The 27,683-nt window shown below is 35.0% G+C and overlaps 1 protein-coding gene across 2 annotated transcripts; it reads right to left on the bottom strand.

Moving 5' to 3' along the window:
• Window positions 1-616: 616 nt before the first annotated feature.
• LOC126811337 (fatty acid synthase) lies at window positions 617-27,683 on the bottom strand. Of its 2 annotated transcripts, none has more exons than XM_050536847.2 (29): window positions 27,566-27,683; window positions 24,441-24,646; window positions 22,985-23,137; window positions 22,094-22,267; window positions 21,033-21,233; window positions 20,450-20,572; window positions 19,472-19,702; window positions 17,814-18,253; window positions 16,972-17,202; window positions 16,483-16,672; window positions 15,670-15,899; window positions 15,062-15,363; window positions 13,898-14,280; window positions 12,922-13,176; window positions 12,336-12,515; window positions 10,394-11,615; window positions 9,898-10,037; window positions 9,183-9,481; window positions 8,237-8,594; window positions 7,817-7,939; window positions 7,170-7,393; window positions 6,383-6,733; window positions 5,784-6,030; window positions 4,610-4,855; window positions 3,533-3,889; window positions 2,830-2,948; window positions 2,172-2,447; window positions 1,338-1,589; window positions 617-1,146 (listed from the first exon to the last, which is right to left on the bottom strand). In XM_050536847.2, exons 2-29 carry the CDS (start codon window positions 24,628-24,630, stop codon window positions 1,039-1,041), a joined length of 7,605 nt encoding a protein of 2,534 aa, XP_050392804.2. In that variant the 5' UTR covers window positions 24,631-24,646; window positions 27,566-27,683; the 3' UTR covers window positions 617-1,038. The 2 variants fall into 2 exon arrangements, with proteins under 2 accessions (XP_050392804.2, XP_050392805.2); XM_050536848.2 differs by lacking the exon at window positions 27,566-27,683 and adding an exon at window positions 24,985-25,078.

Genomic DNA, 27,683 nt, shown 5'->3' with positions numbered 1-27,683 from the left:
TCAATATGGCTGCAAATAGTAAAAGAGCATGCAATACCAAGTTTGTGGATCCTCTAGAGGTCATAATTTTTATCCTGATGAAACTTGAAATATAGGTTTATATCCAAAAGATCTGGGTTCCATTGTGATATTAAACACATATCGGGCCTTAACATTATGGCCCTGCCGATTTTATTAAAATTTTTATTTGTTTTTTAAAAAAACCCTTTATATCACCATTACACCATAATTGCGGTTGGGTTCAAATTTTGTGACAATTGAAAATAATCTGACAAAATGGTTGCTCCCCATTACACAAATAGCATAACAAGCATGTAATACCATGGTTATGGACCCTCTAGCTATAGGTCAATTTTTATCCAATTTTGATGGAACTTAAATGTTTATATCCCCTAAAGATCTTGGTTCCTTTGATGTTGACAAATGTACGAAAAATCGCTTTAGCTTGTTCTCTGTCCATCACAACCACAAAGTGCTCAGTACGTCACAATCAGATAAAAATATTGAAAGGGGTCGAATGTTGACCATTACAATTTTTGCTCGTCCTGGTCAAAGGAACATGTAGGCCGCAAGTCATTTTAGTAGTCCAGTTAACTGATGGGCCATTGAAAACAAATTCTCTTCAAAATCTTTTATTTCAAGGAAAGAAAAATCTTGACATGATGATGTAGCACTGTAAAATTTCAACAAATGGGACTAACAAGACAAATTCACTGGGATTGACATTGGCTTTAACAATTTGACAAATTACACTAACATAACATTTGGTTTATAAGTTCACCGGGAATGATCTTTGATCCATATAGAATTAGACAACATCTAAGATCCACTAAGAAAACATACAAAAAATATCAATAAATAGAATAAATAGATGTCATAAGACTACCAAAAAAAAATAAAATAGATTTAACATATTTTCAATTCTAAACTCATTACTGATTTTCTCAATTTTTTTTTTCTTTTTGCTTTTTTTCTTTGTTTTCTTTTTTTTTTTTTTTTTTTTTAACAAGGATAGTGTGTTTTTTGCTTGTCATAAATTCACCACATAGGATTTAAAACGACTCCAATTTTCTTGGCATTTTCTCCCAATATAAAATTCTCATGGTCTCCTTCAATGACATATGTATGAACTTTTCCAGAGCAAATCTAAAAAATAGAAAAGATCCAAATTTAAGTTTTATTATGTAGACTTAATATTAATGGATATTTCATACACCCCCCCCCCCCCCCCCAAAAAAAAAAAAACAACCTGTAGGCAAAGAATACAAAAATTTAAAATTACAACCATTTAAAACCCTGCAAAATATACCCTACAATCATAAATATATAGTTCTTACTTGTGATAATCCCAGGTCAGCACCAAGTACACCCGATTCATGTGTACACTGTTTAGCTTTCAGTAAATGCATATCTCCTTTATAAATGGTTTTTGGTTTATAGTTTCCACCAATTAGAACTTTTTCGTAGAATGATTTGGCGGTTATTTCCAGTTCAGTTCTGTGTTGGAAGATTCTTAAAGACATCAGTTTATCTATAGCACAAGTTATTCTACTGGCAAAATCTGGTTTTTCTAATAACTCTACGTAAATCTACAAGTAAAATCAATTTTAATTGTCATTTTAAAACACTAGGTCGTTTTGGGACTAACATGGTTCAATTATTGCACTTAGGGGTCTTTCGCAGTCTGAGGAAATCAAAGGACCCGGAGAAAACCCACAAGGTTGGACAGGCGACCCTACTCCTTGTTACATACAACTGGAGAATCGAAACCAGGTCAGCTGACTCAATGACAGACCTTACATACAATGCGCATGCGCTTACCATTCAGTCACCTACCCCCCACCACGGTTCAGAGTTTTGACTTCATGAAAAATAATGAAAATGGCTACTTTCTTGAAAGGTTTTGTTCTTATATTGGATTTCATTGTTCACAGACTCATTTCAAGCTTATTTATTTTATGACTATTTTACAGTTCTAATTAGAAACCCTGAGCTGCCATGGTACCAATATTGGTCAACGGTCATCTAGGGAATTAACCCTACGATAAATTAGATTCTAGCTAAGTTTGTTGAAAATAGTAAATTAAATTTAATAATGGTTCATAATAAAGTTGCGTGTAGATTCTACTTGGAAACAAATCTGTAGCAAAAAACACATTTATAAATCATACCTCTTTGAAGTCAATTGGCATAAACTGTTGTATGAAGGCCATCATGCCATATGTTTCAGCTTGTGCAGTATTACCGGGTTCTATTTTATCTAAATATGGCTGTATGTGAGCTGCAACATATTTGTGAGATCCATCCAGTAGTATTAATGATTGCACAATGTCTGGATTTTCTGGGTGATGTTTTTGTAACTGTATTGCCATCTCCATAGCAACACATGCTCCAAAAGAATAGCCAGCCAATCGATATGGACCATTTGGTTGAATGTTATCAATTTGCTGAAAAACAAGTATAAAACACTCTCAGAATATCCAACATGCTCCTCAAACCAAGAAAATCAAGCGATAACTCAAAATCAACATTTTTATATACAAATGAAATGAAATGAAGTTTAACGTCCTATTTTTATATACTGATGGCTACTGCGAATTCAAGTTAGTGGGACAAAAAGGTGATCAATTTATGTAGACACAGCCATTATTAAAAGTAATTTTCAATTTATAAACCAAAATCTGTGATAACATTTTTATCTTTAATGTGCGACTTTCTGCCAGTTTTGCAAGAAATCCAGGATATTGACTTTTAGGGAATTCATTTGGCAAGTAATGTTAATCCACAAATATAATTGAAACAATGATATACTATTAATTTATAGAATACCTGTAAATAGAAACCAGCTAAAGCTTCTACAGATGATAATGGTGCCTCTTGTGTACACTGTATACCATAAACTGGACAAGATAACTGCGAGGCCATATTCTCTAACATGATGGTTACACCTGAAAATTTAATACAGGAGAATTATAGGTATCTTTCAAAATTAATATTCTCTCTTAATCAAGAAAATACCTTTACTAAAAATAATACCCATCAAAAACTGTTATGCTAACTACTTAATTTATGAAATATTTTCACAAAGAATTTTCTTTTTTGTTGTTCATACAGTTTAAGAAATATTTGGTTCACCAGTGAGAAATTTTTCAAAATCTTTTATTTCATCCCTCCCGCTAACACTTGAAAATAATTTAATCAGAAATCTGGAAGCAGGTGCAGAGAATAACCATTGTTTAATACCGATAGTAAGGGGATATATCAAAGCACTGGCTGTTGTAAAGAAATGGGCCATGGGATAGAAAATTACATATAGCCAGTAATACTCTTAACATAGCAAGGACAAGCAACAAACGTGTAACAAAATGAATTAACTAAAGTTCCTTAACTTTACTCCCTCCATTACCAAGGCGATAAATACCCCATGATGAAAATTGAACATGTGCTGTATTCACATTATCTATATTGCCAAAAGTTTTTACAAATTGAAATAGAAATATGGTCTTTTAAGCTTTAATTACGGTCAACATACCTTCAATAGGATGGACGACAAATAATGGAGTAACTGTATTTTTAATATTATTCAAATGAATGATAGTTGTAGTTGGGATAAGATGGTCAAAGTCGTAACGAATTGAAACTCCACTGTCATCTAAATTAGATGGCACGTCTGTTATAGATTTATCAGATTCTGTTTCTTTTTTATCTTTGGATGAACTACCACCAATGTCTCGTAATTTTGTTATACTCAATTGACGAATTTCACGCATCGATAAACTCATTTCAAAGTCTCTTTCTAAGGTTTGTTTCACTTCCACTCCCATTAAAGAATCTAAACCAAGATCGGCTAAACTTGAATCTGCATTAATACTGGATACATCTTTCACACCTAAATTAAACAAAAAAAACTTTAAAATCTTTGGGTCCAGTGATTGTCAATTCAACAAAAATCCTTGTGAAAAGGTCCAAAATAGTTTGATTTATCAGTTTGTGAAACTGCTTATGGACAATTGTGAAACATATGCCGATACACATCATTCATATTCTCTTTGTGATGTCATTTACATCATAACAAAATATTGGCATTATTAAATTGGATTGGCCTAATGTGTAACCTCGACTAGTGATGGGGCAAGTGCTATGCATTATTAAATTTATGCTCAAAAGATTAAGCATAAGTCTTTACTCATTTTATATTTGAGGTTGGTTAACATTTCAACATTGGAACAGCAAATGGACAATTCTTAACAAAAGTTCTGTTAAAGATTTAACAAAGACTGTTGTCACTACAAAAACGAAAATAAAATCCAATGAAATCACCAATTTTATAGAGAGAAATGAGGTTTAATGTCCTCTCGACACAAACTAGACCATTTCGGGACTAACACATGGTTCGATTTTATTTCAATAATTCGCTTGCGCATAGGGGTCTTTAGCAGTGGGAGGAAACCGGAGGACCCAGAGAAAACCCATGAGGTTGGACAGGCGACCCTACTCCTTGTCACGTACAACCTGGGAATCAAAACCCCGCCAGTTGACTCAATGACAGACCGTATGAACCAATTTTATAGTAGAACCACTAATTGAATGCAATTTAAAATAAATGTACCTAAAATTCTTGCAACAGATTCCACTAAATCTGGTTTACCCAAACCTTGGTCTTTGGATCCTGTATTCTTTTCAGCCATGACAAAACTAGACATAACTGGTTGGGGCTGATTTAAGAACTGATCCAACACAGAAAGACAGGATGTTATTCTTTGAGGTAAAGTTCCACCAATAACTGTATCATTATCACCCATCGTTTCTAATACAATACCCACATCACCAATTGCACCCCACTGTATAGCAAGACCTAAAATATTACATAAACATTTCATAAATATTCATTACAAATAATTCCTTACACACATAGATAAAAACAAAGTATCCTTTCATAAAGGCTAATTTGGTCATTGTTAAATCTTTACATCTTGAAATAATAGTAAGGCCATTCAAAAAAACATTCTGGTTCTCCGATAAATCTGCAATGAAATGGGGTTTAACATCCTACTGTTCTGGGCTAATGAATACCGGCATACGCTATATAGTGTGCTATACATGAGGGACATTTGGACCGGACAGCGACACTACGTCCTACTTTTATATCGAATTCTGTCAAGGGATCTTTTACGTGCACGCCAATGTGTACACGGGACCGCTGTTTTTCGTCCCATCCAAACGACTAGACGGCTGTCCTTGTCAAGCCCTCCGTCACTTACATGGGTACCACACCAGAAAATCTGGATGAACTTTCTCAGCCAATGCAGGGATCAAACACCCGACCTCCAGGCTAGCCAACGTGACCCCTTCCTGATAAACAAGTATAGTTAAAGCGAGAATTTCAAATTTTCTAAGAAAAGTCAAAACATAATTATTTCTATGTCTTTTGCTCAATAGGTTATCAAATCACTATTATACGATCATGGGCATTATTTCCCAACCTTAAAAAATCTATGACACAGGAAATAACAACACAATTACCTCCCCTGTTTTGCTATTGACAACATGGGGCAGCCATTTTCCAACGTTGGAATTTGAAGTTAAAAATGATATTTTTGCCAATTTCTCAGCTGGCAATAGCGAATTATAGGATTAATAGGATTATTCTTTAAGGCTTTAAAAATATAACTTGAAAATTTGCAATTGCAACTTTAATACTCAATAGTTGAATTATAAGGTGCTTGGATATCAGCTGAATAAATTGCTGATATACTCTAGTAGTTACATTACACACATATTACCTGGTAAACCATCTGCTTTCCTGCATTCACATATTCTCTCCATGAAGGAATTGGCAAAACCATAATTAGCTTGCCCAGCATTACCTCTTCCACAACTAACAGATGAGAATACAACAAACCAATCTAAACTATCTTTACACAATTCTCTCGACACTTTATCCAAGTTAGCTGTGCCTTTAACTTTTGGTTCACAAACTTTCTGAAAATTCTCCACGGTTTGGTTTTCAATAAACCCATCTCTTAAAACCTACCAGAAAATAAAAATAAACATGTGTTGTGATAATGGAATATAAAGAAATGCAAAAGTCTCATTTTACTCAGATAATTCTTAAGACTAACATGGTAAAATGTGTGAGAATGCTTTTTGTGGGAATGGACAATTCTTTTTGGGCATTTGGCCAACTACATAATTTCAGGACCAACATACCTCGATCTCAAAAATTCCTTTCTGCACAGTGGTCATTGAGAGGACATGTGACCATCAACACTTGCATCAATGACAGACAATCCAAGGTATGGGTGTCAGAACACTGCCTCAAAATTTCTGCTACAGCAATTTTAAGTAGATTTATGAATAGGATATTTGAGAATGTATTTACCATGGCTAAATTAAATATTCCACCAATTTGTCCTAACTGACTAGATTCTGTTATTAACTGTTTAGCTTCTGCTTCCGTTTTAACATCTCTAGACGAAACTTCAACCTGTATTCCACTTTTCTTCCACAGACGCAGTTTACGCGACTGATAACCCGATTTAATACCAGATCTAGATGTTAGAACCAATTTCTTGGCACCTCTGTCAATCAGCCATTGAGATAATTCTAAACCAAATCCTCCAAGACCACCTACTATGATGTAAGTTTTATTAGGATGAGCTGCTGTTCTGGCCACAGCAGTGGTTTTAATAGTCACTGGTTTTACTACTTTTAAGGTTTCCTCATCTCGTACCTAAAGTAAAGTAAATATTTTTACAATGAGATTCTTGTTACAATACAATTTTATAAATTGGGTACGTCCAACTTCTGTTGAAATGGAAAATGTCTGGCAGGAAATGAGAATATATTCTCCTTATTACTTCTTGTTCTTAAGGTCAGGAACCAACAGAATTCTCTGAAGCAGGAAATCTATACCAAGTTTGAACACTCTACCTCATTTAAAAGCAGAGTTACTGGGTCCCAAAGTTTTAACCATTGAAATTGTGTATCTCTGCTTTGCCTAATAAGAAATGCTCATCATGAAGTCAAAGCATTCAACTAATGAACAAGTGTCCAAAAAGGTCACAGCCGAACTCATTTTAATAGTGCCCTGCTTTCTGTGAAAGGATGGGGAATAAAAATATGAATAATTTTGAAAAAAATCTTTACTGTAAATTTTAAGTCCATACCTTGACTACAACTTTTCCAATGTGTTTTCCTTGTGCCATAAATCTAAAGGCTTCTTCAATTTCATTTTTCTCAAATACTGTACTCTGTAGAGGCTTCACAGCTCCCGATTTAATACCTTCAGTTACAAGATTAGCCACATTCGACCAATCAGAATTACCCTCATCAAACAATGCATCCAGTAAAATACCATGGAAACTTATATTCTTCAAAAAGATGGACATTCCTGAAATTATATATCGCATTAAAACACTGAATAATCATTGCAATCAATACTGTGATTCTAAAAGACATTTACAATCAGGATTATGGTATTAAAAAAACTAAAGATAACAGTGTCACGCATAAAAATGGTCAGTGATCTCCAAGTTCACAGAGTTCAATTTCTTATAATTTCATACTCGAGTTCAATTTTTTATAATTTCATACTCAAATTCAATTATTTCTTATAATTTCATACTCCATTAATTTTTTCTGTATAATTTCACTGATTAATTTTATACGAGTACATTCTTTAAATTTCCAAATCGATTACATTGATTAAGTCTGTATAATTTTCAGGAAAATGAAATCTATCCACATCTTAATTGTATGCAAATTTATTTTGTCAGTTGAATAGCTCATGGACAAATTTACAAAATGTTCCTACCTAATGGCGTGTTGTTGGAGAGATCAAATTTTCCTATTTCCAAAAATCTTCCATGTGGGGCAAGAAGTCGAATACTGGCTTGTAACTTTTCTTCTGCCAATGAATTCAATACAACATCCACACCTGAAAGAAGGATAAAATAAAGTTATACAACTGAATAGGTTTGTCTTGGTTTACCATCAATGAATCTACTTATCTGTCCTTGAAAAACCCTTAAATCACCTTTTCATAGCAATGCAACTGAATTTTACCACAGGCCATGAAATATCCATAAATATCTTTTGGTTTTGAAGTTAAACTTCATGTTCTAGGGCTCAAAACGTTCATTGCCAATGGATCATCCTAGAAAAATGTCCACAATCAAGGTATGTTTTATGTGCTAACCTCATATCTAAATTGTTTTGGTTGGAACTAACTTACCTTTTCCCTTTGTTGCTCTTAAGAAATCAAATTCAAATGCTGTACTTCTGGAATTACTGAAATGGTTGTCTTTTAGTTGTGGAAACATTTTCTTCAAGAATTCTCTCTTCTCCATAGAACCACAAGTAGTGAAAACCTCACAGCCATGATGTAATGCTACAGAAATGGCTGCCTGACCAACACCACCTGAACCAGAATGAATTAGAACTTTATCACCTTTCTTTATACCACCTCGTACAACCAGAGCATAATAAACAGTAGAATAGACTACAGGTACTGTCGCAGCTTCCTCCATTGACCAATGATCTGGAATCTCCCATAAGAACCGGTTATCAGCATCAACTGTTGTTGCCAGTCCCTTTATAATAAAAAAAAACAATAGAATATTTATATTGATATCTCTAACCGTTTAACTGAAATGAAATGGGGTTTAACGTCCTACAATGAGGACGGGCATATGCCATACAGTGTGCTATGAGGGAAATTTTTCCCGGATAGCGGCACTACAGCCTACTCTTATATCGAATTCCAACTGCCAAGGGATCTTTTACGTGCACGCTAATGTGTACATGGGACCTTGGTTTTTTTCCCATACGAACAACTAGACAGCTGTCCCGTCATGCCCTCCATCCTGCATCACTGACAAGGGGGAACCACGCCGGGAAATCTGGATGGACTTTCTCGGCCAATCCAGGGATCAAACACCAGACTTCCAGGCTAGCGAGCCAGCGTCTTACCAACTTAGCCACTGTGACACCCTCTAACCGTTTAACTGTAAATTAACGATGTATAACATTCTATTGAAAATGCTAAAATCTTAAGTTTTCTAATCTTCCTCAATTTACACTATAGGTCTCAAATGTATGTATCCATTTCAAAAATTTCACTTAGTTCACAATATTTTAATCATTTCCAAGATTCCCCACAAAATATAAGCTATATTTACCTTGGCAGAAAGTAAGCCCATGACTTTCTTTCCACAGTAATTTCGACCCGAAAATTCCATGCCTAAAATACAATCTTGTAGAGCCATATCCCCTGGAATAGCATCAGGAGGCAGCTTGCCTGTAGCCAGCATTATATCACGGAAATTCAAAGAAGCATAGTATACACTACACAAACTTTTTTCCTTGTATTTAGCTGGTTCAAAATATTTCAAGGGAGACTCAATCCATTTTAAACTGGACAGATCACCACGAGTTAGGACATTAACATAGGCATGGTCAACAGGTTTCATCGAGTTACCTAAAATTAGAAGCAAGCCAATAGATTAACACAAGTCCATTTTAATAAAAAAAATTTTTTTTAAATTATCAATATTTTTCTTAATATTTGAACCATTTGCATGTATTATTGGTTATTTTAAACATACATTATGAAATGTTATCTAAATTATTAATTAGACATTAATTAATTTATCCAGACCATAATCAACTCTCGATGGTATCGCTCGCCTGTGATATTTTCTGGATTAGAATCCTATATGCTGCGTAACATTATGTAGTTTTTAACTATTATAGTATAGTGAGAACTGCCAACTCTATCTAATCTCCCATAATGTATCTTTAAGTAACAAAATGCTAACTTGATACTATATCTTTGGAACATAATCTTATGGATTAGATCATTCAAATTTTAAGAATTCTTTTCCTTTATCTTACCTTCAGTGGGAAGATGTCTTAGGGAACCCAAATTTCCGTTACTGTAAACATTACTGACTAGATCAAGCTCTTTCATTACTAAAAATTCTTTACTTTTAACAGAGAAATCTTTCAAAGAGTTATCATAATTATAGATGAACCTGGAAAAAAAAAAAAAAAAAAAAATAATTTGTGCATTTTAGATCCTAATGTCTGTTCTTGAACCAAGTGATGGTTTTGATTCCAAGACTGTGACAAGGAGTAGGGTTGTCTGTCCAACCTTGTGGGTTTTCTCCAGTTTCCTATAGCAGCTAAAGAACTCTATTAAAATCAAATTGTACCAGATGTTAGTCCCAAAATGACCTAGTTTGTGGCAAGCAGACGTTTAAACCCCACTTGTCCCGAATCCAAATTACCCAAGAATAATACATTTTGTTAATAATAAAAAAATGTCCCTCGCTGATTTCAGTTACTGGCTTCACAATACTGTACATAAAATATTTAATTTCATACATACCTTAATCTTTCTCCACCACCTTCTTGTCTTAAACAGTTAGCTAGACCAACTAACCCATTCTTCTTATTCGCAGAATATAACCACAAATTTTCACCATCTGCTTTTGTCTGAATGTCGGCCATATTCTTTATCAAATGTTCTGCCCAATTGCACTCCAAATCATCAACATTTAAAATGATCTGTTCTTCACTCAAGTTTGATTTTTTGCGCAATAAGAACAACGTTGACATGAATCCATCCGTTTTCTGACAAACCACTTTGAGGTTTTGTTTTTCAAACTCCCGAATCCAAGAAGATTCATTTAGGTAAAGTCCACACGTTCTGCTATCGGTGACCGTGGGCAATGTTTTATACAGAGCATCTATTGAAAGTGCTAAAGGGAAATTTTGTGTCACTTCTTTCACCAAAATAAAACCATTATCAACCACACAAGCAGAAACTGCTTCAAGAGCTTCACAAATGTTCAGTTGCTGATGTAAAACATTGTTGACTACGGCCAAATGCATTCCATTCACAGAATTCTTCGTAAAATCAAAGGAGACACTATTTACTCCTTTCGATTCTAATTCCGAAGTGTCAACTTGTTCCGTTTCTGCTGTTGTATAGTCTATTTGAAGCAATGGCTGGGTGTTTAATTGTGGAACTATTCTATCATGAAGTGGACTTTTGGTGGCGTTTATCTCTACAACTTTTATTTTACGTGTGGTCAGGTTCTCCAACACAATATCTAAACATGGTTTTAGAGCTCTGGGCTGGGTGAGAAAAAATAAGAGTTGATCTGCTGCCAACTCTGGTTTAAATGCGTGTAGAATATTGTTTACGTTTTCAGAGAAATTAGATGATAAAGATGTGGTGAATATTTTCTGCAACACTTGAGCAAGTCCACATGATGGCTCTTTTGAATAATTTGGATCAGTTTTGGAATCTGCACCATTATGGGCATTTGCTGTGGCTATCTTTAGTGTGTCTTTATTGTGAATAACACTGTCACAGATTTTTTTTAAGTTATGTGATGCCATGTTTATGCAATATTTGGCATAGTTCTGTAACTCATTGCTGTGTTCCAATTGAAGATTTTCTATGTTAGGAATGAACTTATATTCTTCTATTGTTGGAGAATTTTGTTGTTGGCGTTTTGGTGCCACAGTTGCATGGAGACCATGAATTCTTACAGATCCAGCAAAGCAGACATCTAATACCTTATCAACTTTAACATCAATCACTGAGATAAAGAAATACATGATGAAATATTGAAGTGGGCAATCCCAATATAACTACAGAGAAATTGTAACGCAAATGTATAGTAAAATTAGTGAGCTACGTACGTGTACTAGATAAAAGTGGTACTTGGTATTCCACAGTCAACGTATGCACCACTACATTGGGGGGAGGGGGGAGAGAGAAAGAGAGAGATGGGGTTTAATGTCCACTCGACACAAACTAGGTAATTTTGGGACTAAAATATGGTTCAATTTTATTTCGTTAATTCACTTGCACGTAGGGGTCTTTAGAAGTAGGAGGAAACCGGAGGACCCAGAGAAAATCCACGAGATTTGACAGGCGACCCTACTCCTCGTCATGAACTAACCATTCAGCCATCCAACCCCCCCACCAGCCACTACACATGGGCCTACTGCTCCTAAGAGAAATAGTTTGGTCTTTCAAATTCAAGTAATGTAAAATCAAGGATCGTGAAATTGGATATCACAATCCAATGTTAAGGTCATTTGGCTAACCAACATAAGGTAAATCATTGGTCAAATGGTCGCCCGGGTTTCCTTCCACTGCTAAAAACCCCTATCTATCTCTGTATCCTGGGATTCCAGATCAGTATAAGACCATACTATTAATAAACCAATTTTATATTAGTACTACGACTGGTCCCAATAACAGAATTTCCCTGTTAATAGATCAGCAAAAATGGCTATTGAATATAACTAACCTTGTTCAGTAGGTGAAAATTCTACCGCTGTATCTACATGTGTGGTAGGATCAATATAAATAGATTTAATTCTTGTTGGTAATCGTAACCCATGACCTGATAAACCTAATACTTGTATCTGTAACATTGTGTCTAAAAACGACACCCAATTACCATTCCATATTAACTGACCACGGTTTCCTGTAAAAATAAAACGTTTAGTTTAACAATAGCCGTAACATAATCCATAGCATTATTTTTTTATGGGTTCCCGTTCACATATCTTGTCGGTTAAAAGCCTACGCATTACACAAACATAGCATGCAAAGTTTATTTTTTACATCGGAAATGTGCGGGACAGTCGAGGTTCCACTCTAAATAGTCAATTCAAATGTATTGGATGTTGAGAAAAGTATGAGTTCAAAAAAGGTCAATTGTTACAGAAATTGAGATGTAGTTGATCCAAAGAGTTCTAATTAGACGTGGACTTGGGGGTTATTTGAAAGAAGCCTAATATGTACTACAGATTTTAAAACTTTAATTTTCACCACAAGATGTTCAAAAGAAAAAAAATAAAAGTTGCTTTCCATACTTAAAACAAAGTTACCTTCATTATTGGCCATTAATATACCCTGGAATGTTGGTCCATAATCATAGCCTCTTAACCTCAGCTCTTTATATATGTCCGATTTGGATAGATCTATCCCAACTTTAGTATCTTCTGCAGCTTCACTATCAAAGTATTCTGAGTTTTGACCAGGGTCTTCCATTATTTGAATATTTCCACTAACAGACAGGTTTCCACTTTCACAGATTTCAAAATCTCCAGTAGATGTAACACTGACATCAAGTTTAACAGTACCTGAAACATCATACACAACATTCTATAGAAATTCTATTTATTGCTTGCAATGTCTTGTGTACTTAGTCTTGTCCGCAGGTTTGTCTTAACGGTTTTGTTTTGTACTTACTATTAAGATTTTAGTATTAGAAATTTCAGAGTCAAAAAATGGTTATTTAAACATACATTATGCAAAAGCTAAATCTGCCTGTTACATGTCTTTTTTTTAGGCCTGAATGGTTATACAAATAATTAAACATTTATAAACATGAATAGACCTTAATCAATTCTCGATGTCATCTTATGCGTCAGATTTTCACTGGATTTGAAATCGATCGCTTCTCAACGCTCATTGATGATTAAATCCAAAAATGGATAATCGTACCGATTTTAGTAATGATGATCAATGCTTGGCCTAAAATTTAATCGCCGATATCTCTGTTCGGAGTGGAGCAATTTGAAATTTTTAGTATATTCCATTTATATTATCTAGTTTTATCTATTATAGTGAGCACTGCCAGCCGTTTACCTAATCTCCCATAATTTATCTTTAAGATAATTGCATCATGGTTTGTACAAGTTAAATATGACCTACATCCATGACCATTAGATGAGCCAAGTGGGTATGGTGTGTTCTGGAAACCGTACACCCCTCTTTGTGCATGGCACCTGTTGTGCAGCAATGATTGAATTTGGATTTCTGTGCATCTAAAATGTTATATTACAAAAGGTATCAACTCACCAGTTTTTGGTAAAATAGTGGCTCGATGGATGTTGACATTTTCAAATTTTACAGGCATCTGTTCAAAGAACTTTCCTTTTGACTTAGCAAGAGTTTTCCAGGCTAGACATAAATAGCCTGTAGCTGGATAAAGAACACGTCCATCAATGGCATGTCCAACTAGATAGTGATCAGGCGATTCTGGAGAGGCATCAATTTCAAAAGTAACATCAGAATTCATGCCACTCCCTCCACTGAGAAACTCGTCTACTTTAGGTACAGCCCAAGATTGAGAATGGTCCCATTTGATGATTGGCGAGATTAGTGGTGTGCCTCGTGACACGGGGTACTGTACAGGGGGGAAAATATTTAAAGGGCGGAAGTTTAGACCATTTATATAACACCTGAAAAAGAATTTCCATATACTATTCAATAAATTAGTCTTAGAGACAATTATTCGTTTTAAACATAAACCTTGATCAATTGAGAACATTAGAAACAAACACAATCTATACATAATACAATCACTGGAATATTTCAGAAGTATCACGACTTTTCGAAAATTAATCTCATCGAAACATTAGTGCATGAGAAGGAGAGAGAGAGAGAAAAATGGGGTTTAACGTCCACTCGACACAAACCAGGGCATTTCAGGACTAACATATGGTTTAATTTTATTTCAATAATTCAAATGCGCGTAGGGGTCTTTAGCAGTGGGAGGAAACCGTAGAAAACCCACGAGGTTGGACAGGCGACCCTACTCCTTGTCACGTACAACCGGGGATTCGAAACCACGCCAGTCGACTCAATGACAGACTTTATGATACAGCGCGCGCACGCTAACCATTCAGCCATCCAACCCCCCGAACGGAAAGAGAACACTTGTCAAATAATTGTGCTATATCTGCAACAAACCACTGATTGTATTCCATAAAAATTGTGTTGTGCTTTTAGCTTTAACCCGTTAAGTGCATAGGTCGTTATATAACGTCCTGGACAACTGCCACTCACTGTGTGTAGGGCGTAATTTAACGCCTTGGAGGTATTTTTCCCCAACCTTGTCAAATTAATTACACAATAAGGGGTAGTTAACATTTTAAAAGTGTCACGCTTAACGGGTTAAATAACTATTGTTTTAAAAAAAAAAAAAAATTTTTTTAAGAGGAAACGGAACATCTGACTTACTTGCCAAGACTAGAATAGAAGTATTCTACGTTGCTGGTACTTTTTCTACTCATTAAACCAACCATACAACAGTTTACATCTAATGATCTTTTTAATATGGCTTGTAGGAGACAATGGGGAGCTATTTCCATTACAATAGCATTTTTTGGAACATGTTGAAGAGCTTCTTGAAAGAGAACCGGGCTTACAAGGTTATTTACATGATAATCTGCAGACGAAAATTTAGCTAAATCTGTGTTCCATTTTGTTTCTGGTATTGAAGAACTTATCCAGCGATTTGACCTTGGTTTAGGAGTAATGACCTGTAATAAATTCCACAAAGTCGGTTCATTTTCGTAATCATGGAATCTTAACTAAACTTTGTATGCAGAGTAAATCTTGGCTAAACTTTGGCCCCGGAGTGAATCTTTGCTAAACTTTGGCCACCAGAGAAGTGAAATCTTGGCTAAACTTTGCCGTTGGAGAAGTGAATCTTGGCTAAACTTTGCCCCTGGAGAAGTGAATCTTGGCTAACCTTTGCCCCTGGTTAAATCTTAATATAATTCTCTGATGCAAAATAATCTAATTATTTTATATTTTTCATTATATAAGTTAATATAAATTTTTACCTTTGACAAAGCTGCCTTAAGCGAAGGAGCTATGTCTGCCATATAATAGGAATGGAATGCTACCCCATTGCTGTTGACTTCTTTAGCGAATATACCATCAGCTTTTAGTTCTTGTACAAATGTAGCGATTTTATCTGCTGGACCTGATATAGTTACTGTATCTTCTGAATTGTGACAAGCTGGAACAACACCCTCTGGTGATCGCCGTTTAGCTTCCTCCCACGTCAAACCTAAAAATAAATTTTTGTCTCAATAGAAATATATGTAATGAGTAAGCATCTTTATAATATTAAAGATTTGATCTTTGAATGAGTTACACATCTAAGCATCTATTTAATATGAATTACATTTTATCTGTGAAATGAGTTACATATGTAATGTTATATAGTAATGCCACCTTTTATGGAAGAGTTCTCTCCCCTTTGTTCTTTATTGGAGTCTTTGGGAGTTATCTCCCATATGTGGACTCTTTGGTACTTAGAGAGGTTAAATAAAACATTGTACATATGTACTTTGAGAGGTTGAATAAAACATGGCCTATCTCGCATGCGGGTTTTAGATTTAATAAACTTTAATCCATGCAATCCATGGTGAACCAGACAACTACCCTCACAGTTAGAGCACTAAGTTTTTTTTTGTTTTTTTTTTTCTTTAAAATTATGAGCAGTTGTATATGGGAAACTTTATATCAAGTTGCTACGTCACAGATCATACAACTCCAGGAATTTAAGACCGGATAATTATTTATCCATTTCAAAAATGCACTACAAAGTTACTATAACTTTTGTTAAAATTGTAAATTTAAGAACATACCAACAGCAGCCATGCCACCAGCAGGAAGCTTGGCTTCTTGTATACATTTTCCTCTCCAATATGCTGCTAACACAGTTTCTGCTGCTGTTAGTGAGCCGTCTGCATAAGCACAACCCAATTCTCCAACAGAATGTCCAACAATACCATCAGCTTTAATATCCATTTTATGTAAAAGATCAACTAAGGCAACCTGTAATAATTTAATTGAGAATGTTATCTTAAAAAAGGTTAAGGTCATAACATCCAAACTCAAAACCGATAAGTTTTTGTTTATGTCTGGAGCACCCACATGTCCAGATCTGACAATGATCTAACAAAATATGCCAAAATCAGACATCAAGAGATAAAACTCAAATTCAATGTTCAGGACCAGAACAAAGTTACGCTTCATAAATCACAGTTAACAAGATAAAAATGTCAGTGGCACTTCAGGCCCATTGAGAAAACCTATTATTAATAATTCAAAATTGTACAAATAAAGATAGTTACCTGGATAGCTGCTATACCAACAAAGGAATGTAAAGTATTTTCAAATGTTTTATCATCACCATGCATAATGAGATCATGAAGATTGATGCCATGTTGTTTTAATACAGCATCAGATTGAAGTATGGAACGTTTAAATATTTCTAATTCCATCATAGTTTTACCCATACCAAACCACTGGGTTCCCATACCAGCAAATACAAACCATACTGGACGATTATCCCCACTAGATTTCTACAAAAGAAATATTATCTGCAGGATTTCATATACATAAAATATGAATGTGTGATACCATGTACAGTCTAGCAAACTTGTCAATTTAGAGATGTGGCTGGAATTCATTCAGAAGAATGAAAAACCAAAGTTTTCTTCCTTGAGATCAATGTACCCAAGACCGACAATGGCAATTTCTGCACTGGAAATAGTAATTTAAGCACATCAATAAAATCGGCAATATTTAACACTATGCAAAGGACTGCAGATTTGGGTGGTCATGTTTAAGTCAATGTCTGTAGTCCATTGTGGTTCACTATAATGGAACAGTGTAAACTACGCCTAACGAATTGCTTTGAAAATTTTTATGAATTGACTAAATTAGTCCGTTTTAGAGATCCAAAGCATCCAAACTGACCGATTGTGATTAACATTTTTTCTCGGTTTTCATGCAGATTGCTATGCTTTGCATGATGTCATGAATTACTATATCTCTGCGATTGGTGGTTTGGGCATATCTTTAAGAACACTGTTAAGTTGTATTTGCACTTATCGTAAAATTTGTGGAAACCGACCTTTCGATAATAAATAGTAAACAATCTTGAAATTCAGAGTAGAAAATTTATTCATACCTGGATTTCTTCAACTTCATTATCTGTATTTAATACCGTATAACCTCTAATAGGATGTGAATGGGTGGAAGATTCGGCACTTTCACTTAACAAAGCATTAAACTCTACGTCCTCAGAATGTTTCTTAACTTCAGTAAAAATATGTTTAAGTCCTTCCTCTGTTCGTGAGGCATAGGTCAAAAGTCTTTTTGCTTTAGAAGCCGGATGAACGCGCGTCTTTTCGATGTTGTTTGATTTTAGTACAGAATGTACATTAGCACCTCCAAAACCAAACGAGTTGACTCCAACATAGCCTCCGTTCCATCTTGTTCTTTCGGTTACAACTTTCAATCGTCCATCCCAAAGGCCAGGTATATCAGGATTTGGATTTTTAAAATGTAAATTAGCAGGAATCATTCCATCTTCCATAGCAACAATCACCTTGGCAACAGCTGCTAATCCTGTATTTTGATTAAATTAATATAAAACATTCATGCTACAAATTTGGTAAATCAAAACAATTCAATGTCATGTCAATCTTCTTGAAAGAATGCAAAGTAAAAATATCTATAAAGCTTTAAACATAGTTATTCCACAAACACTGGAGCAGAACACTTCAATATAAAACCACATTTTCGAGAGATGGATAGAGAACAAGCTAAAAAGAAAGTGATTTTTCCTACAATCAAGGGCCATAATTCAGGAAATTACAATTCGATATGCGCAAATATCGAAAGGAACCGAGATCTTTGGGTTATAAACTTACATTTCAAGTTTCAACAAAATCGAATAAAAATTGTGACCTCTATAAGGTCCACAACCTTGATATACCATATTTTTATGCTATTTGAGAATGAACGGCAGCAATTTTGTCTGTCAGTTTTGGTCCGATTTTCACGAATTTCGAACTCAGTCATTCTTGGGGTGTAACGGTGATATAATAATACGTTTTTTTAAATCGGATAAAAATTATAGGGTCCACAAGCTGAAAACACGATTTTTCGTACAATCAGGGGCCATAATTTAGGTAGTTGCGTTCCGATATGCACGAATATCGAAAGGAACCGAGATCTTTGGGTTATAAGCATACATTTCAAGTTTAAACCAAATTAGATAAAAATTGTGACCTCTACAGTGTTCACAAGCTAAAAACGTGATTTTTCGTACAATCAGGGGCCATAATCCATGAAGTTACAGTCCGATACATGCCAATATCAAAAGGAACCGAGATCTTAGGGTGATAAACCTATATTTCAAGTTTCGTTGAAATCGGATAAAAATTGTGACCTGTAGACTGTTCACAAACAATTGTGGACAGACGGACGGGGGCGACGACAATATCTGTCCACATGAAAATGTGGGCGTATAAAAATAATAATTCATTTACTAATCATACAAGGCTCTAACTGGGGTGTTTAAATTTAGTTCATCTTACCGTCAAAATTTCAGAATGATTGCTTCTCCAGAATAATAAAATTACATTAATGTGGACTATCCCTCAAAATAGTTTATTTCAAACCATGTCATAGCACAGTATGACAAAAAATCTGCACTAAGAACAAAACAAAACTTACTCAGTTACCTATTTCACTACAGCTATTGTTTATAATTTACTGTTTGCCATAAAAATGCAGCTCTTTTATAAATGAATAATAATAAATCTGGTTTTAAATATATACCTGAAGCTGGTTCAGGATGTCCCATGTTAGATTTAGTTGATCCAATTAATAAGGGTTCTTTCCTATCTTTACAGAATACATCCGTTATACTGTTGACTTCTTGAGGGTCACCAACCTTAGTACCAGTACCATGAGCTTCCACAAAACTAACTTTCGATGGAGATAACCCAGCCTCATGATATACATCTGACAACAGTTGTTTTTGAACTGCACCAGATGGAAATGTTATTCCTAGAAATTTAAATTTCAATTATTTTGTGGATTTCCTTTATTAGAATATAAAGTACAACTTTGTAAACATTTACTATTTACAGAGAGACGCCATTATAGGATAACCAGGCTAAAATGTTCAAGTTGCCCCATCTTTCATTTAGTTATTAATCAATATGGAAACTTCAACGATTTATCAAGAAGTATTTCTTTTTCTTTTATCTACTTTGTGGTTATTTGTGTATCCTGTCAATCGGCAGTTAAAATACTGACTCGTGACTGAATAAAGACCAATAGAAGAGGTTGAATCGACATTTGTAGTTGGAAGAGAGATCAGTTAAAGATACATTATGTAAGATTTATATAAAGAGCAGACTATTCTTGGTATAATAGCTCAAAAATAGATAATGTAAAATGAAAATTTCAATCAAATTACTTCATTCTGAGCCAAGTTATCACTGTAGTTTTGACAAGATGTGTGCATTGTGGTAACCAGGGCACTGGTATATTCGAGTCTTAGCCTCACTTTCCCATTTTTAAATTCCATTTTTAAATGGCGAACCATTCTAATATAGTTAAAATCTCGAGTATCCGATGACATCAAGAGTTGATTATGGTCTGGATAAGTTAATTAATGTCTTATAGTTTATATAATATTTCAGGCCTAAAGAAAGACCTGCAATAGGCAGATTTAGCTCTTGCATAATGTAAGTTTAATCAAGAAGCTCACAGAAAATGCATGTTTTACCATTCCTATAAATGTCTCACCTTGCTCTTTATTACCATCAGAATTACTTTTTGAATGTACTAGTGTAGATAATACTCTATGAGCTACTGATCTCTTCTGTAAATAAATTACTACAATACCCTCACTCCTGCAATAACCATTACCTAATACAAAAAAAAAATTATTTTCCTGTGAAAATATCCAGCAACAGAAACGATCTCTAAATTAATATCTTGTATTTTGTCATGGTTACTTTTAAAAGTAGATAGGCAGTTAGCCAAAATAAGTTTAAAAGTTGACTATTTCAAGTTGTGTAACAAGACATAATTGTCAATTACTGAATTCATAAATTATAGAGAGAAATGGGGTTCAACATCCATTCGATACAAACTAGATCATTTTGGGACTAACACATGGTTCAATAATATATCTAAATAATTCGCTTGCGCGTAGCAGTGGGAGGACCCGGAGAAAACCCATGAGGTTGGACAGGTGACCCTACTCCTTGTCACGTACAACCAGGGAATCGAAACCACACCAGTTGACTCAATGACAAACCTTATGATACAGCGCACGTGCTAACCATTCGGCCATCCCCCCTCCTCAGAAATTAAAAGAACTTACCGGATTCATCAAATGATTTACAGGAACCTTCAGGTGATAACATTCCTAGTTTTAAGAACTGTAGAGCTGATGTTGGTTTTAAACATAAATTGGAACCACCGACTATGGCAGCATCACAATGTCCCATTCTAATATTGTGTAAGGCTTGATCTAACGCTAGCAAGCTGGAAGAGCATGCAGTGTCGATGGCATAACTTGGACCTGGAAATAAAATACACTTTTCAAATCCTCATTCCTCATTATCGCTAGTTTTGATTCTAAAGTCAGAAATGAAATGGGGTTAAACGTCCTACTGTTCTGCACCAACTGGGTTAATGAAGATGGGCATATGCCATGTGTGCTACTAAGGAAATTTTGCCTGGACAGCAGTGCCACAGCCTACTCTTATATCAAATTCCAACTGCCAAGGAATCTTTTACATGTATGCCAGTGTAGTACACAGGACCTCAGTTTTTCGTCCCATCCAAACAGCTATAAGTTGTGCATATCATGTTGGGTATAAATCTTGACTAAAGTCTATCAGATATTTATTTACTTGTGTATATTGACTGGACTACATTATCAGATACTGACAGGGACACATATCAGATATTGACTGGGATAAAAAAAAATATTGGGCAGTTATTCCCAACACATGTCACATTGACCCTAAACTTAAGATATATTGACCGGGGAGATAACAAGATATTGACAGAGGGTATACGAGATATTGACTGGGGGATGCATTTTAAGATACAGACTGGGGGTACATATAAGATACAGACTGGGGGTACATAGATATTGACTAATTGAAGACAATTAGAAACAATAGGCCAACCTTACAATTAACACTTATCGAGGAGACTGAACATTATGAATAATTAATTGCTGTAAATGTCTAGATTTTATAGATTGTAATATAGTGTTGGTAATGTATACCTGAGTTAATTTTTGTTAATTATCACAATATGTTGTTGATTGCTGTAATATGTAGTTGAATAAATGTCTGAAATGATATGTACTTTCTGTCAGAGTGTAATAAACCTCTAAATGACTACCCTAACAATATACCAATATTATACCTTTAAAATCAAAGAAATACGAAAGTCTATTTGCAAACATTGCCCTACAACATCCTGTCATACTGTAGCCAACTAATTTTTCTGGATCTGCAGCCCATGCCTCTCCAGCATCAGATGAACTTACACCAATAAAAACACCGGTACGGGAACCTCGAACTGATGTAGGATTAACACCTGCAGACAATAGAAATATTATTGAACTTTAAATCACCTTCTGAATGCACAAGCAGATTCAATTGCCTTAAGATAGATAGGTTGCCATGCAACGAAACGTTTGACTCCAACATAAATCTGGTTGCATTATTGTGAGCAAAATCTTTAAACACTAAAATATTACTGCATGGACAATAAGATTCTATGAAACAAAGTGCAATAACTCTTTCGGAATTATCAGAAACTATTGTAATCAATTTATTATTCACAATAGTCGAGACAAATTTAAATTGGATCATAACTTTTGCACCTCAGCAATTTAAATAATGATAAGTAAATTAATGGCAATAATTCTAGAAGTTATCAGAAATGGGCATTTAAAAACAGAATTGTTATCCGATATGATAAAATTATTATCTATGTCGATACAAGAAATTGTTATCTATGTAAGCCCACACTTAACTACATTATTATGATTAGCAATCAAAAGTGTGCTGTGTTTTTCTACTTTAGATTTCTTGTACCTATATTTGAATGTATTAATCTTATCAGCCCTGAACCTTTATTTTTTTATTTTTTTTTTTTTTAAGTATATCAGTTCATTTCCCCTGAAGTCAATTACTGAATGAAATGATTTAGCTGCAAACAAATTCTACATGCACTAATTTTTCATCAGAAACATGCAAAGAAATGATGAAATTCATTTTTTTCCTGTTCAGACATTTTTAATGATCTAACCTGCATCAACCAAGGTTTCTTGTGTTACTTCTAACAGCATTCTCAGTTGTGGATCCATTGCGTCTGCTTGTTTTGGGTGAACACCAAAGAATGTAGCATCAAATTTTGATATGTCTTTTAGTTTACCATTTCTTGTGGGCAAGCCATGTAATCCTAAAAAATAAACAATTTTGAAAATCTTTCTCCAGTTCTCACAGGCGCATGGGTTCAATAAATGTTGAGGGAGCAGAACCTGAAATGCCCGATAAAATTCTAGGTTACAGACATCCCGCCCCCAAAGAAAATTGAGAAAATCTAACGGCCACAAACGTGTTTTCTTGCTATTTCAGTCTCTGAATACAACCAGCGGTGTAATATAGCCTAACTTAGGTGGCTGACTCGAATTCCAATTGGGGGGGTTGGATGGCTGAATGGTTAGCGTGCGCGCTGTATCATAAAGTCTGTCATTGAGTCGACTGGCGTGGTTTCGAATCCCCGGTTGTAGGTGGCAAGGGGTAGGGTCGCCTGTCCAACCTCGTGGGTTTTCTCCGGGTCCTCCGGTTTCCTCCCACTGCTAAAGACCCCTACGCGCAAGCGAATTATGTAAATAAAATTAAACCATATGTTGGTCCCGAAATGACCTAGTTTGTGTCGAGTGGACGTTAAACCCCATTTCTCTCTCTTGAATTCCAATTAACCATTCAATTGTTTACAGTCCATGGAGAATACAGTAAATTCAATGTGGTCCAATATAGCCTAACTTGGGCCGGCCCGAAAAAAAATTGGCCGACCATAGCTCTAAAATACCTACTGTAGGCCCCTCCGAAGCTAGCAAGCTGGTTACGGGCCTGAACTTGGGTGACTTACTTGAAACCCAAATAACCAATCAATCATCGCGAGGGATGGGGGCACCAGGCTCCAATAAAATTTTGAAAATTTAACCGCCGCAAATGCGTTTTTCTGCTATTCTAGCCCGTGAGTTAACTTCAAAGTTTCCAAATCGTTTTGTAACCAAAATCCCACTAAGCCAACCTGAACTCCAAACATCCAATCGGACTGTTGCAGCTGCATTCACAAATAATAATCGATACGCAACATGTAGAGTTGCTCCAGACAAAATGTTTTAATCCATAGTCAATTCAGTACAAATTTGTAAAATTAGTGTTTTATTAAATTTCGGGCACTTCATTTTGCCAACAAGATGAAATAATCATTTTTGTTTTCACTTTACCCGTCAGCCCGGGAACAATCAGGGGCCATAATCCATGAAATTTCAATCTGATACATGCCAATATCGAAAGGAACCAAGATCTTTTGAAGATAAACCTATATTTCAAGTTTCATCAAAATAGGATAAGAATTGTAACCTGTAGTGTGTCCACAATGAAAATGTGGGCGTATAAAAATGATATCCAACAAAGTGAATCTAAAAATGTAATTAAATAAATAGAATAAATATATGAAATTCCTCGTTTACCAGGTTCCCATCTTCTGTCGTCTGCTGTAACCATATCTTCTCCTAGTATAAGATGTTGACGGAATTCTTCCATATTGTCCGATTCTGGCAATCTGCAAGATATTCCACTAATAACAACGTCTTCGGTATCTGCATGTCCATTTGTAGTAAATACATCTCCCGATCCATTTTCAAGAATTCTGGACGGCATCGTAAAATTTATTGATCTATAAGACAAAATATTGGATAAACAATGACACGAAGATTCAAAGTATTAAGTATTCTCGTGCACGAAAACTATTCATCCGAAACGATCGTCATACTTGCAATGCAGAACAAGACAAATATTGAAATAATAGATCACGCCATACGCATACACCCAGATCACATCGAATGATCGCTGTCAATTTATTGGACTACAGAAAATTCAGTGAACAAACTATTCATAATCAAGTGCTAACCGAGGTAATATGATGCTAGTTTAAAGATCAATCCTTCGTATCAAATTGGTTTGCCTATCAAATTTGCAATGCGCCGTCTAAAATCTCAAATTATTGTCGTTTACCTTTAAATATTATCCTATCAAATGACAAAAGTATACGATGAAATTTATTCCAATCTAATGATGTATCTTGTAGCTAAATTTTATAGCTATGCCTAAATTGGAACAAGTACCCCACCAATCTGATCGTAAATATAAAATAGATTTGGTTTTATCTACGATACAGCCCATTTTGCAAACGCCCACGTGGTTAAGTCATGTCACCAGACGCAGTTTTGCTGGCAAAAAGCGTGCACTGGAGGCCATCGTCTGCTACAGGTTGGTGTTTTGTTTTTTTGACAATTGAGGATAAAGGTCATTGGCGCTCATCATTTAAACAGAAGATTAGGCCAATTACATCAATGATATACGAATAATCAAAAACCGTATTGTAGCCTGAAATTAATATTGGTGGCGTTTTTTGTTTTTTTTTATTTGTAAAAAATCTCAATATTTTTGCATGCGGTTGTGCCTCACTCGGTCAATAATGTACGAACGTATAACATATATATTTTTTCATATAGAAAGGGTCAGCTCATAACAAATCCCGAATAAAATTAATAAAATATAAGCGAAAAATCAATTACAAAAAATCGGCCGAACCGACAAACGAAAAAAAAAGAAGAAAAAAAAAACCCGATTAAAACGTAACAAACCCCGATTAAAACATATAGTCTGGCGAAAAATCAAGTACAAAAAAATCGGGGTTAGCGCATACGCGCTGTATCATAAGGTCTGTCATTGAGTCAATTAACTGGCGGGGTTTCGATACCCCGTTGAACGTGACAAGGAGTAGGGTCGCCTGTCCAGCCTCGTGGGTTTTCTCCAGGTTCTCCGGTTTCCCCCCACTGCTAAAGATACCTTACGCGGAAGCGATTACTGAAATAAAATTGAACCATGTTTGTCCCGAAATGACCTATAGTTTGTGTCAAGTGGACGTTAACGCCCCCCTCCTCCCTCTCTCTCTCTCAATTTAATGGAAAAAAAACAATTCCAAAACCCCCATGCGATGCGACAGAATACAAATAATAATCTCTCTGTCGTTATAACATATATTGTCATTTGGAAACAGTTAGCTCATAACAAACCCCGATTAAAACACCAACTGCAAAAAATCGGCCGAACCGCCAAACGAAAAAAAATAAAACAACTCCAAAACCCCTATGCGGTGCGACGAAATATAAATTGAAAGGTATAATAACAATTATCGACCAAAGGAAGAAGCCCCTCACCACCACCAAAAAAAAAAACAAACAAAAAAATCATTTAGAAAGGAGAGAAAATATAGCGATAAAATGTACGAAGAGTTCTTGAATTTAGTCAGTTATGATCTTGAAGTGGGGTGGTTGTTGTGAATGCGGACCTTTCAACACGTGATATTTTAGTCATTTAAAAAGGCTCAGCTAGTTTGCGTATTCGACAAACAAACAAAAGTTATAAATATCTAGCCCAAGGTTGCTGTGTTGTTAATCAAGAACAGGGAAAAGGTTAACCAACAATTCATCTTTTCAATTCATTTATTTATCCACCAAATTAATTAAGTAAGAATTCAAGAAGCTCAAATGCATGCTGCACAGAAGAAAAACTATTTCATATAATAGTCCATTTTACTACATCCTAGTCCTAGTTTTTTGTTGTTTTTTTTTAAAATTTCAAATAGGGCGAGACATAAATAAATCGATAATATGGCGCACCCAGTTAAGAAATCCTATACCATTATGCATTTATTAGTAGTGCTATAGTATATGGTACGATTATCCTTTAAAATATCTCCTAAAGTAATATAATAGGATATGAATAATGCGTAAAGAATAGTATTTTTAAATCCAAGGAGTTCTACCTAAGGCTAAAGGCTCATCAGATTTGTTACCTATAGGTAGGCCTATACATATTATAACAACTGGTTTTAAATCCAATGAGTTCAAACTATATATTTCGCTTCATTACTAATAATAATACATGATTAAAAATGGGGTCTACAATGATCTGAAAATCACAATCTGCTGCTGTTGATTTAGAACTTAGAAGCAGGGTGTTATTCAGTTTTGTGTCCCAAAACGTGTGACGGACAGACACGAGACAAACGTACCAACACTAATCCTTTGCTTTCTTTGAAAGACGGCTTTCAATTATTTTTTCACAATAACGTAGGCCTTTCAAAATTGAAAGAAATACATGTATGTAGCCTATCTCAAATCAGCTAATTTACCCCCTGGATAGGCGAAATTTGACCCGGGGGTTTGGGTCCGCGCCCTTGATCTATCTTGTTTCCTGGTCCACCACCACCACTCATCTGCTTTGCGCTTTTGAATTTGATTTATATTAATGAAAGACCTATTTAATCTACAATGACATGTATATTACAAAGCTTTTTTTAAATCTGAAACCGTGGAATAATTTGGAAAGATATCAGTAGCCTAGTGAAATAAATCGATATTTTTTCCTCATCCATCGGAAAATGTACGGTTATCCAGACATTTGAGCGTATTGCCGTTATACAAATTATAAATAGTAACATTGGGTCCAAAGTCTGCCTCGATAAATCTTAACGCACTGCGACAAGCGTTAGCCAAATTATTGTTTATAATAATAACAATATACATACCTGTGGAAATGATGAAGAAAAATTAAAAATCGCTTCGTGAATTTCTTAATAAATAATGATGAATCCTGAAATTATCGTAGTCAAAGAATCTAAGTCGTGTGATTGCAAATAATCGTCA

The sequence above is a fragment of the Patella vulgata genome, chromosome 2 (assembly GCF_932274485.2).
Source record: "Patella vulgata chromosome 2, xgPatVulg1.2, whole genome shotgun sequence".
NCBI classification, from domain to species: Eukaryota; Metazoa; Mollusca; class Gastropoda; family Patellidae; genus Patella; species Patella vulgata.
Note: the sequence above shows the minus strand (reverse complement) of the source record. Positions and strands in the feature narration are given on the sequence as shown.